Source organism: Petaurus breviceps, unplaced genomic scaffold (assembly GCF_028583685.1).
Source record: "Petaurus breviceps papuanus isolate PSGF00001 unplaced genomic scaffold, PetGlider_PUasm1.0 90925, whole genome shotgun sequence".
NCBI classification, from domain to species: domain Eukaryota; kingdom Metazoa; phylum Chordata; class Mammalia; order Diprotodontia; family Petauridae; genus Petaurus; species Petaurus breviceps.
This window is the reverse complement of record NW_027187380.1, coordinates 29,527,079-29,540,575: the sequence shown is the minus strand read 5'-3', so window position 1 is coordinate 29,540,575 and position 13,497 is coordinate 29,527,079. Positions and strand designations below refer to the sequence as shown.

The 13,497-nt window shown below is 36.7% G+C and overlaps 1 protein-coding gene across 1 annotated transcript in view; it reads left to right on the top strand.

Annotated features, from left to right (window-relative positions):
- TEKT3 (tektin 3) overlaps window positions 1-8,226 on the top strand; it is a 60,735-nt gene extending 52,509 nt beyond the window's left edge. The window contains exons 6-7 of the mRNA XM_069076009.1: window positions 2,491-2,645; window positions 7,907-8,226. Coding sequence (XP_068932110.1) covers window positions 2,491-2,645; window positions 7,907-8,123 — 372 coding nt within the window. The 3' untranslated portion in view covers window positions 8,124-8,226. The remainder of the gene's footprint in view (window positions 1-2,490; window positions 2,646-7,906) is intronic.
- The last annotated feature ends 5,271 nt before the right edge of the window (window positions 8,227-13,497 follow it).

Sequence of the window (13,497 nt, the reverse complement as noted above, 5' to 3'; positions counted from 1 at the left end):
CTCTCACCATCTACTTATTTAACTCCTATTTATATGCATAACTGAGATGAAGAAAATCACAAAATTTTATTGATTGAATCACCAAAAAAATTTGTTACATAAACTCAATTGGTACCTCACTGGAGCAAGACAATCTTTTCACACCTCCCAATCTGATTAACTATCCCACTAATTCTTCCACTTTTCACCTTCTTCCACCCTCTCAGCTCAACTCATACTCAACTCAAAAAAAAAAAAAAAACAGGCATATCATATCACTCAGGCACACCCAACTATTTCCTCCTTCACTCCTATTTCTAATGAAGTTGTGACCCTTTTCCATCTGTTCCAAGGTAGCTAAGAGGTCATTATCTTTTTGCAGACTTTCCTCAGTATCAAATGTCTATACTGAGACTTTCCTTGCACTGTATCTATTCCCTAGTTCTCATGCCAAGATTGTCACCTTCTTGGGTGCCCCATGGATGGAGGGGAAAGAGGTATATCAAATATTTGCTCCTTCAGAGTTCTTTGCTGAGGGACTTCTCCCTTCTTTGTGGCATCTGGAGAATAATGCAGGGCTTTATTATTTATGATTTATCTCTTATTTTCCCTTTTATTAGAAGACAAGATACTTCTCCACCAGGGCCACCTCTTGATTCTCCAAGAATCCCTGTAAAAGAGTTGTCTGTTGACCACTAGGTATTATACTGATAGCTTTGTGGAGTGAGCATATCAGTTCTGGAGAAAAGTAAGCAAAGACTATGATGCCAGCTTTCCAGCACTATTGCCAGCACTGCCCTTTGGTAAACTCTCTAACTCTGCTTCTTCTGCCATGGCCAAATTCCTCTGAAGTGCTACCTTCTTTGCCAGGGCTGAGCAATTCCTTGGACTCTACCATTGTCCCCCTCTGCCAGATCCTTGGGCATAAATGCAGCTTTGGCCCCTGTGTGACCCCTGTTGATGCTTATAAGGAAACATTTTATTCCTCCTGCGAAGTGCACCCAACTGATAAGGTCAGAAATGAGTCACAAAGGAAATTTCATGGATGGGGACAGCATGGTCAGAGCTGGGTCTATTTCTGTCAGTGATTATCCTCTCCAATTTAGAAATTCTTCTGACCTCGTCATTCAGTTGAAACTACTTTCTCCCAAGTTACCAATGATCTCTTAATTTCCAAATCTAATGAATTTTACTGAATCTAATGAATATTCTCTTTCTCTCCCCTCTCTCTCTCACTCTCTCTGTCTCTATCTCTGTCTCTATGTCTGTCTGTCTCTTTCCCTTCTCCCTCTCTCTCTCTCTCTTTCTCTGTCTCTCTCTCTCTCTCTTCACACCCCCTCCAGTGAATGGTAGTTAGAGGGCCCCTGTGGACCACAGGCTCAAAACACCTTCCTTCATATTGCAAAAATGATGACTACTTACATATAACAATTGGAAGACATGTTGTAGCTTAGAGGAGCCTTCTTTTGCTTTATGTCTTTCCATGAGTATAGATTAGTCACTCAATCAAAAAGAATTTATTTAGCACTTACTGTATTCCAGGTGACGGCTAAGTGCTGGAGATAGTGGCAAAAGCATGGTGAGTTCCTCAGGAGCTCACATTGCAATGGCTTCTGAGCTGGATATTCCTAGTCTTTGTAACAGGCTTGTGAGCTCAGGATGTCAAGAACTCCTGTTAGGAATAATTGGCAGTAGAAGGAATTTTCTGATAAACATAAATCTAGACTGAGGGAATTCTGGAAGGTCTAGACCTAGGTCTGATTTAATTCAGTAAATATTGTGGCAAAAAGTGAAAACTATGGAAAGGCAAAAGCAATTTCAGATACTGGTAGTAAGATATAAGTGAAAGAATATTTGGAGGATCAAAAGAAATGAATTTATTATCTGTCGAATGAAGACAGCAATGCCAAGGCTATCTAATTCATTTATTTTCAGAGTCAGTTGAAATAACATATATGAATGTGCTTTGTAAAATCTTTATATATTATACAATATAAGCTATTTTATTATAATCACACACCTTTACAAAGTACATATCTTACAATAGCCCTGTCAGGTAAGTAATATAAATACTTTTTATTCCTGTTCTATACATGAGGAATTAAAGTTCAGAGTAGGTAAGTAATTTGTTAATTGTCACACACCAGTAGAGCTAATACTTGATGAAGTCATCTGTCAAGTTGTTATTTTGCTGACACCTAATGAAAGGGATTTGCTGATTTTTTTTTACATTTACCTTCCCACATTCAAAGCAAAATATCTCAAAAGTAATGGATTTCTCAAACTGTGAAAGAAAAATCAGATTCTGTCACACAGAATGGCCATAGAATAGCATCTTAGCTCCTTCTCAAATGAGATGGAGGAACAGTTTTGAAATGAGGATTATGGTGAAGAGGAAAAACACTGGTAGCACTTGACATGGAAAAGCAACAGCTTATAAGGAGAAAAAATCATCTGGGAGAAAACTCCCCAGTATAATTTAATATTTATTTATATTTTATAATCTTTTAGACACTACAAGAAATCTTCCAAACTGAAATGACCATACAAGCAATTCGAAAAGCCATTCGGGACAAAGGAGCACCTTTGAAGGTGGCACACACTAGACTGGATGAGCGTACAAGAAGACCAAATGTAGAACTGTGCCGAGACACAGCCCAACTACGGTAAGGCAGGAATTCGTGGTGCAAAGGGGCTACTAATGAATGAAGAAAGTACTTTTCATTCATATTTGACTTCAACAGCCATTGTTGATTATAGTTTTGTGCATGTGTTTTTTATATTTATAATGTTTATTTTTTTCCAAAGAAGAATTAATCATTTGGAAGAAGTTTGAAATGTTAGGTTTGAAACTTTTTTTTGAAGATAAAAAGGGTTTGACTTCATTTGATGAGGTCTTGATGTTACTGAAATGACTTAATCATAAATCTCAGTTGGAGTTTTTAGAATTATTTTAGGATTTCCCTAGAAGGAAATTAAATGTGGTTATTTTATGTGCATTTTCTAGTGCCATAAACTTTATGGTACTTCAGTGAAGGACATTCATTTCTATGACATACTAAACATTTCAGAATGATTTACAAAACTATCATCTCTTATCAGCTTTAGTAGTTAGCAAGTCTTACAGTCCTTTCTTATATCTAACTTAAATTCACTTGCACTTTAAACCTATTTGAATTAATCTGTCCTCAATGGAAATATAAAATAGTGAATGATTAATATACGTGACTCATATTTGCTCTCCCTCCCTCATCCCCCGGCTAGGGAAAAAAAAATCCTTGTACTAAATATTCAGTCAATCAAAATTACTTGCATTGGTCATGTCTAAAAAATGTATCTCATTCAACACTGAATCTATTACCTCTGCTTCATAATCAATTCCCTGGAGCATGGTTCCAATGATCAGAGTTCTTAAGTTTTTCTAACTTGTTTGTCTTTATGACATTGTAATAACAGTTGATGAATTGTTTTGGTTTTGCTTTATACAAGTCTTCCCAGGTTTCTCTGAAACTGTCTTTTGTTGTTGTTGCTGTTCAGTCATTCAATCATGTCCAACTCTTTGTGACTCCGTAAACCATAACAGCTTCTATCCTCCACTATCTCCCAGAGTCTGTCCAAACTCATGTTCCTTGCTTCCATGAAATGATCTATCCATTTCATCCTCTGCCATCCCCTTTTAATTTTGCTTTCAAATCTTTCCCAACATTGGTTCCTACCCCTTGTTTTAACTCTTTGCAAATATTTATGTTTCGAGTGTATTTCTTGTAGACAATATTTGTTGGATTCTGCTTTATAATCTAATATTCTATCCTCTTCCATTTTATGGGTGAGTTAATTCCATTCCTATTCACACCTGCCCCTTCTTTACAAAGACAAGAGTAGTGATAGGAAAGAAACATGATCTCTGTTAGACATAATTTTGTTCCCCTCCATTTCCTTCTTCCTCTTACTCAAACCTCAATCTCAGGATGTCACTCTTTTTTTTCTTGGAAAACTCTTTTCACAATCTACCTTTTGTTGTTAGTGTTTATTTTGTTTTTGATTGATATATCCCTTCCTCTTATTTCTCTCTCTCCTCTCCCAGGTTCCTCCTTTTCCCATTTGCTTGAATGTATTTCTATGTTAAATTCTGTATGTTCTCCTCCCTACTCTGACTGGTTCACATGTAAGTGAGGTTTAAGTGACACTCAGTGCCCCACACATTGCTCTGTGTGTGTGTGTGTGATTTACTTGTTCATACAGATTATATAAAATAATAAATTCCCCTACAGTTTCTCCTTTCTTCCTTGACATATTCATTTTCCCTTCACTTCCCTTTTCTATTTTAAGATTATATAAACATAACAAAGTTACTACAAAGGCCTCTCCTCTATCTTAATGTAGCTCATTCCATAAATCATGCTGACATTTTGCTTCTCAGAGGAAATTCGTTTCTTTTTCTCTGTTAGAATGCAAACATTTCCTCCTTTGTATATTCCCTTCTGATTGATCATTTTTATTTTCAGTTTTTATGTTTCTCTTAACTCTTTTGTTTGTATTTCTAAGTGTCTACTTATTTCTGTTTTTTTTTTAAAATCAGGAATGTTTAAAATCCTTATTTTATCCGAGGTCCATTTTTTCAGAAATAGGATTATATACTCAGTTTTTCTGGGTAAATTATATTTGGTTGTAAGCCTATCTCTTCAGCCTCTTGGGCAATTATATTGCAAGCTCTTTGTTCCTCATAGGGACATCCATTGAATTTTGTGTGGTCCTGACTGTGACTTCTCAATTCTTGAACTTTCTTTCTGGGTGCTTATATCTTTTTTTTGACGTTAAAGCCCCGGATTTTGGCTATGATTCCTAGGAATTTTTCCCAGCAGGTGTGATAGTAATGGCAATTAAAGATTCCCCTGTATTGGCTTGGTTTTCAAATTGATTGTGTTAAAACACAGAGCTTGTTAATTCCACCTGTGGGATGGACTTTTTGATGTGAAAAGAAAGTCCTGAACTGGGAGGAGCTGGTGACGTAGATTTGGAGAGACAGGAGAGAGGCAGAGGATCTTTTTGGAAGCAGCACCTCGTGGGGAGAGAGAGACTAGGAGAATTGCTGGTGGCCACTTTGAATTGCCCTGGACTTTTGAGACCTGCCCCCTGAGCTGCCAAGGACTGAGGAGACATGGCTGTTTTGCTGGTACTTTGTCTGTCTGTTTTGATGTTGTTTTGCCAGATTTGTCCACTGGTGAAAGACAGTCCTTTTGTTGAAGAAGTCCTGGAACCTGGCTGTTCGCTAAGAAGCCCTGAGACTATCCTGCAGACAGAGAGTGAATACTGTCCACTGGTGAAGGACAGTGCTGTTGTTGCAGGGGTCTGGAGACTGTCCTGCAGACAGAGTGAATACTGTCCACTGGTGAAGGACAGTGCTGTTGTTGCAGGGGTCTGGGAGCCTTTCTGTTGGTTCAGAAGTCCTGAAGAAGGATTTTCTTGTTGTATGTTTACAGAAATCCTGGGAGAGGGCTTTGCTAATGTGTTCAGGGGTTCTAGGACTGTTCTACAGACAGAGGATAAATTCATGAAGGGACTGGCAATGTATCTTATGGCCTTGCTAAGCCTTGTCTCCCCAGGAACTAAGATTGCTGAGAACTTGCCTCGTGTCAAGATGAAGAAAAGACCTCCATTTGGGTATTAAGTGCTGTGTTTAAACTTGATGTAACTCTGGGGTAGATTCAATTGTGATCCAGGGGTGGGGAACTTTTGACCTTATTGTGCTCTGTGATTGACTAATGAAGGTACTATGTTTGGAAACTAATCTCCATTCGAGAAGAGGGGTTTTGTGGTGGACCAAATGAAGGTATAGCCTAGGGGTGGAGAAGTATTTAGAACAGGGACTTTGTAATTGATTGAATGATTGGAAGGTCCTGGGGTGGGGTAGTCCTTGTAGATTATTTAATCACATTTAGTAAATGCTGTATTTGGAATGATGTCATGTTTTGATCTTCTCTGTTCTTGGTTGGTCACTGAATAAAATGGAGAGCACCTATGCTGGTATTCTGAACCTGGGAAGTTGCCTTTCTTTTGGCATTACATTACAGCAGGCCAGCACTTGTCTGTATATATTTGATTTATAATTACCACAGATGTCCAAGTTGGGGGGAAGGAGTATATTATCAAACAAACTGTAGCTGATAAATAAACCTTTCACATTTTCACTGTACTAGTCACTTACTTTAGACATGCATGATTCAAACTTTGAGACAAACCTTTGATATTTACAGGAACAACCAGAAAGGACCAACAGTCTTTGAATCTTTTCACTGGTCAGTATTACCACTGAATGATGTGGGCTTTTGTCTAGTGTCTGTAAATAGAAAGAGGACATTTATATAATAAAGGGTTACAAAAGTTCTAGAATTGGAGTACTTAACCTGAAGTTTGTGTCCTTTTTTTTCTTTTTTCCTTTTAGAGGGCAATTGGGGCTAAGTAACTTACCCAAGGTTACACGGCTAGTTTTTTTGTGTGGGTGTTAAGTGTCTGAGGCTGGAACCGAAATTGGGTTCTCCTGACTCCGGGGCCAGCACTTTACTCACTGCACCACCTACCTGCTTTTTTTTTTTTTTGCTTTTCGGAGGGGGGAGGGTAGGGCAATTGGGATTAAGTGACTTGCCCAAGGTCACATGGCTAGTTTTTATGTTAAGTGTCTGAGGCCAGATTTGAACTCAGGTCCTCCTGACTCCAGGGCCAGTGCTCTATTCACTGCTCTACCTAACCACCACCCCCCCTTTTTTAATAACTATGTTTCAGTATAATTAGTTTCCTTTGTAATCCTACAAGTTCTATTTTAAACATTATTCTGAAAAGGGATCAATAGGTTTCACCAAACTGACAAAAGGATCCATTGACACAAAAAGGTAAAGAACCAGGGTAGTTAGGTGGCACAATGAATAGAGCACTGGCCCTAAAGTTAGGAGAACCTGAGTTCAAATCCATTCTCAAACACTTGACACAACTTGCGGTGTGACCTTGGGCAAGTCACTTAACCCTAATTGCCCTGCCTCCCCCATCCAAAAAAAAAAAGAAAGAAAAAAAGAAAAGAAAAAAGGTAAAGAACCTCAGATCTAAAAGTTCCAGGAGGGTGGGTAATATGTCAGTGGTTGGCCTTCCCCAATTTTTCTGGAAGACATACCATCTAAGATCCCTGATGGAAACTCCTAAATGGTAAAATTGTGACCCTGAATTTTAAAGAAACAAGTTTTTAGGTGCCTTTCTGGGGGTAGTTTATGGTGAAAGCCATCATGGTATAGTGGAAACAACACAAGACATGAAGTCAGTGTTCCTGCACTCAAATCCCAGTCCTGCTACTTATTTTCTCTATGCTCCAGTTTCTCCAACTTGTAGAGAATTAGAGGATCTCTAAAGTCTCTTCTTTAAATAGTATAAACCTATCATCTTGAGATGATAAGAAATAGAATTTCTGTAGGTAATCATGATGGGCATCAGACAAACATTAACAGAAAAAAAATCAGAAAATAGAACAACTCTGTCAAATCCCAGTGGTATTCATCAAGATATTTAGTTCATTCCATGGAAACCAAGTATAATGCAATACCATAAGAAAAACTAATTGGAGAATTTTTTGAGCAGAGCCCAGAATACCCTATCAGAATATTTTCTTTTATTTGAGTCAGAGACTTAGCACTTGAACCCAGGTTTTATGACTTCAAATCCAGTGTTCTTTCTACCATACCACATTGTCTGCCTATCTTCCTATGACTTGATATTAATTTGTACTTGTGTGATCCAACATCTATGAAATACTGTTTTATACACATCCATACAACAACAATAGTGACTATATGTCCTATGAACATTCAGTAAATAGCATATGAATTAAATTTAACTGGAAACCAGCCATGGGATCACGGAATGTCTGTTTATTATTATTTTGCAGCCTTGTTAATGAGGTTCATGAAATTGATGACACAATCCAGAGTTTGCAGCAGCGACTGAGAGATGCTGAGGACACCCTACAAGCATTGGCTCATGCCAAAGCTACATTGGAACATGACCTGGCTGTCAAATCATACTCTCTCTTTATTGACCAGGAAAAATGTATGGGAATGCGCAAAAGCTACCCTAGCACTCTCAGGCTGGTGGGGTACTCGTAAATGTTTTTACTCAAGCATTTAATACCATTAAAGAAAAGCAAGACTCTGTGGGTTCTGTTACAAGATTATAAGAACAGTGTGAAAATAATATTCATTAAAGAATACTCTTAATACAAATTAAATTATTCTCTTTTTTATTACCTTTCCTTTGTTGTTTCCAAGAAAAATGCATTCACAGATTTTTTTTAGTGACTTCTATAGTCTTCAAGGGCTCTCGGAACTGTGTGGAAACCAACTCTCTCCATTCAAAGAACTTATCTAGCTAGATGACTCATAGACATGTGAAGATATTTTGCAATACAAGGCAGTAAATAATGCCAAATAAGTGCTATAAATAGTAAATAGAGTTTGGGAAAATGAAAAGTGAGGGGGGAAGGTAAATAGGGAAGACTTGGAATTTGAGTGGGACCTTGAAAAAAATGGATAGAATTTATATAAGGGGAAAGAAAAGGTAAAGGAGCAATCCGGGTGGAGGGAAACCTTGGAACAGAAGTGCAAAGATGGGAAATTTAAAACTCTTCAAGGAACAGCAGTGATCAGAACAATTTGACTAGACCCCTATTCAATAAAGTTAATTTCTTTCCTTTTAGCCCCAGAGTTAAATAGAAATCAGCTGTTTGGCTTTTAAAAGCCAAACATAATGTGGTTCTTTCTACCCTTCAGTCTTTTTCTTACACCTTACTCCATATATTCTATAATCCAGTGACACTGACCTCTTTGCTGTTCCTCACACACAAGTCTCTGCATCTCCCAACCATGTGTTTTTACTGGTTGTCCCCCTCATGCCTAGGATTCTTTCCCTCATATCCTATTCCTGGACTGCCTAGCTTCTAGTCTCAGTTAAAAATTCCACTTTCTATAAAAACGTTGTGTTTTCCCTCAGAGATTATCTCCAAATTATCCTGTATTTATTTTGTTTGTCCATGGTTGATTGCATTTTGTCTGCATTAGACTCCAAACTTTTTAAAAAGAGGGACTGTTTTGTCTTTGTGTGTCTGATACTTAGCATGGTATCTAGCATACCTATTAAGGCACTTAAATGTTAATTGACAAGTCAAGCCTTTTTTGGGACAATATTGGAAGATATATCAGGAAAGTTAAGTTGGGACTAAATTATGGAAAGCCTTGAATGCCAAGTTGAGTTATTTGGACTTGATTCTGTAGAATAGAAAAAAAAATTACAGCATTGGTTCCTATTTAATGGTTTATGAACCCCTTAAGAATCAATGATGATCCAAAGGATTTGTGCTAAAAAATATTTTAATGGAACCATAAGCAACAAATAATTGTTCAATTATGTTACAAATATATAAAAACATACACATACAAGTTTGAGACATTATAGGTTTGTTTCTGCAGTTATTTAAAACCAATATAATTATGTGCATTATGATTTTGGTGTTCGATAAAAGATTACATCAAACCCTGACTGTTTGTTCTTGCAGTTTCTCAACTTGTCCTCAAATTGTTCCCCAAACCCCAGAGGTTCTACATTTAAGCACAAAGTGATTCTCAGTGAGTGATCAAGACACATGTACATTCCTTCTGTTACTCTGTAATCATACCTCATCAGCTGTGATCATGATGTTACAAACATTTTCATTTTTTCAGCACAAATGTCAGATTGTTTGAAAACCATGATTGCTGGGAATGTACGTCACAACTTCTTGAAACCATCACAAGTGTTCTGCAAAACAAATTTTATATTGCCTTTCATTGCAGTATTAAGGTTGTTTTCCCATTTAAACTTATTCTCTACTTATGTTACTATTCTTCTACCTGGTAGATTTTCAAAGAAACTGATTGGCAATACTGATCAGTTGTTCAGCAGAGTTTCTGAAAGAATGTAGCTGATGTACCAGTGGTAGAAAAAAAGTCATGTTTGAAGAGATTCTTCCTTACAAAGACTAGTTTATATATAAACATTGAAAAAAATGAAACCATATATGAAATTGAACTTAACAATTACAATTTAATATGACACTTGTCAACCAGTAGGAAAGTAAATATTTTATATTTCAACTATCCATTTTCATCAATTAATTAGGTAGCCATATCTTCTGGAGTCTATGTACACCAGTAATAGCAGCATTGAGCAGAGAGAGAGGAGGAAGTGTCCCAGTAAACAATAGTCTACTGTTATGAAACAAAAACACCTGGAAAAATACACATCTACATCAATTGTACTGGTACAAGATTATTATAGATTCAATAAGTGTTGAATATAAAAATGAATTTCTATAGAAATCAATTTTTTAAAAACTTATGAATTAACCAATTCTTTTAAAGTTATAGTTGCCAAAATGGAAAAAGTTCACTGAAGAAAACAAATCCTTAAAAAGTAAAATTTATGAATTGGGAAGGGAAGTTCAAAATCTAACTGGAGAAAATCCCTAAAAATGAAATCTGAACATAAGGAAAAGGAGTTTCAAAAATTAACCAAGGAAAATAATTCGCTAAAAATTAGAATCAGTCAAATCGAAGCAAATGACTCTATGAGGCATCAAGAGTCAGTCAAACAAAACCTAAAGACTGAAAAATTAGAAAAAAATGTAAAATATCTCAGTGGAAAAACAACTGACCTGGAGAACATATCCAGGAGAGATCATCTAAAAATTATTTGTCCACCAGAAAGCCATGATGAAAAACAAAAGTCTGGATAACATCCTCCAAGAAATTATCAAAGAAAACTACCCTGTGGTCCTAGAACCAGAGGGTAAAATAGTTATTGAAAGAATACAGTGAGCACCTCCTGAAAGAGATCCCAAATTGAAAACTCCAAAAAATATTGTAGCCAAATTCCAGAATTATCAGGTCAAGGAGAAAATACTGCAAGCAGCCAGCAAGAATAAAAATATTGTGAAACCACAGACAGAATCACACAGGACCTGGCAGCTTCTACATTAAAAGATCAGAGGGATTGCATACAAGTCTCAGTTAAAAGGGGATAGAGCTTTGACTACAACAAAGGATCAACTATCCAGCAAAACTGAGCATAATCTTTCAGGCAAGGAGATGGTCATTCAATGAAATAAGGGACTTCCAGAACTTTCTAATGAAAAAACCAGAGCTCAGTGGAAAATTTGATCTACAAATACAAGACTCAAGAGAGGCATAAAAAAAGTAAACAAGGAAAACACACACACACGCATTCACATAACTTGTGATTCAATAAGAATCTACATCCCTATATGGGAAGTTGATACCTGTCAATATTAAGAACTGTATAATTATTGTGACATTTAAAAGGGATTGATAGAGGGTGTGGGTATAGATGAACTAATCTGATGATTAAAAAAACCTTATTAAGGGGTACAAAGGGATTGTAATTGGAGAAAAGGAAAGGAGGAGGCAGAAGAGGGTAAATTATGCCACACAAAGAGGCATAAAAACACACTATAGTAGAGGAAAAAAGGGAGAGAGAGGAACATTATATGAACTTTCATTGGTTTTGGTTCAAGGAGGGAATATCAATCAGTTAAAGACAGGATTCTAACATGATGAGACACAAAAACTCATTATAGTAGGGGGAAAGAAGGGAGGGAGAAGAGCATTGTATGAGATTTACTCTCATCCAATTGGGTTCAAGAAGGGAATAACATACTTTGCTAAATATAAAAATCTCTCATGCCTTACAGGCAGTAGGAGGGGAAAGAGGGCAAAAGGGGGGGTGGTGGTTAAAAGGGAGAGTAGAAGTAATAAGAGAGAAGGGTAGGTAAAGGGAGGGGGTGGATAGGGAGGGAATACTGAGGGAGGCAGCAGTCAAAAGGAAAACTCTTAAGGAGGGGGAAGGGAGAAGGGAGAAATAAAAGCATAAACAGGGGAGGCAATAGGATGGAGGGAAAGACAATAATCATTACTGTGAATTTGAATGGGATGAACTCTCCCATAAAAGGGAGGCAGATTGCAGAATGTATTAAAAACCATAATCCTACAATATGCTACAATATGTCTATAAGAAACTCATTTGAAACAGGAATACACACAGGGTAAAGGCAAAAGGCTGGAGTAGAATATATTATTCTTCAGCTAAAGTAAAAAAGGGAGGGGTAGCAATCCATATCTCAGATAAAGCAAAAGCAAAAATAGATCTAAGATAAGGAAGGAAACTATATCCTGCTGAAAGGCTCAGCTCCCATCTCCTAGTGATAGACCCTTTCTGTTGGCCTGCCAGGCTGGCTTCAGCAGGAGATTTGTTTCTTTCTGTCACTTCATAGGTTCTGTAGCTCTAAAATTTGTTTAGAGTCATATTTTACAGGTATTGGAGGTGATTGTGGTAGGAGCTCATGGAATTTCCTGCTTCTACTCTGCCATCTTGGCTCCACCCTCATTCCTATATATTTCTAACAAAATCCAACAGCAAGAGATAGAGAAATTCCATTTAAAATTACTGTAGACATTATAAAATATTTGGAAATCTACCTGCGAAAACAAACCCAGGACCTATGTGAAAACAATTACAAAACACTTTTCACACAAATTAAGTCAGATCTAATTGGAAAAACATAAGTTCTGTGTGGCTAGGTCGAGCAAATATGATAAAAATGACAATTTTAACTAAATTAATTTACATATTTAGTGCTGTACCAATCAATCTACCAAAAAAATATTTTATAGACCTAGAAAAAAATAGCAACAAAATTCATTTGGAAGAACAAAAGGTCCAGAATATCAAGGGAATTAATGAAAAGAAATGCCAGGCCATACCAGATTTTAATCTATTTTTTTAAAGCAACAGTCATCAAAACTGCTTGGAACTGACTGAGGAATAAAGAAGTGGATCAGTGGAACAGTTTAGGTACATGAGACACAGCAGTCAGTGACTATAGTAATCTACTGTTTGATAAACCCAAAGGCCCCAGCTTTTGGGATAAGAACTCACTATTTGACAAAAACTGCTGGGAAAATAGGGTGGCAGAAACTGGGCATAGACCAATATCTTACACTGTATACCAAAATATTCTCTAAATGGGTGCACAATCTAGGTATAAAGTCTGATACTGTACACAATCTGGGAGAGCAAGGAAAAGTTTAAATGTCAGATTTATGAAGAAGGGAAGATTTTATGACCAAACAAGAATTAGAGAGGATGGTGAAATGCAAAATGGATAATTTTGATTACATTAAATTGAAAAGTTTCTGTACAAATAAAGCTAATCTAACCAAGATTAAGAGGGAAGTGGACAATTGGGAAAGAATTTTTATAACCAGTGTCTCATAAAGGTTTCATTTCTAAATCATACAGAGAGCTGAGTCAAATCTGTAAGAATGCAAGTCACTCCCCAATTGATAAATGGTCAAAGGATATGAACAGGCAGTTTTCAGAGGAAGAAATTAAAGATATCTATAAGCACTTGAAAAAATGCTCTAAATC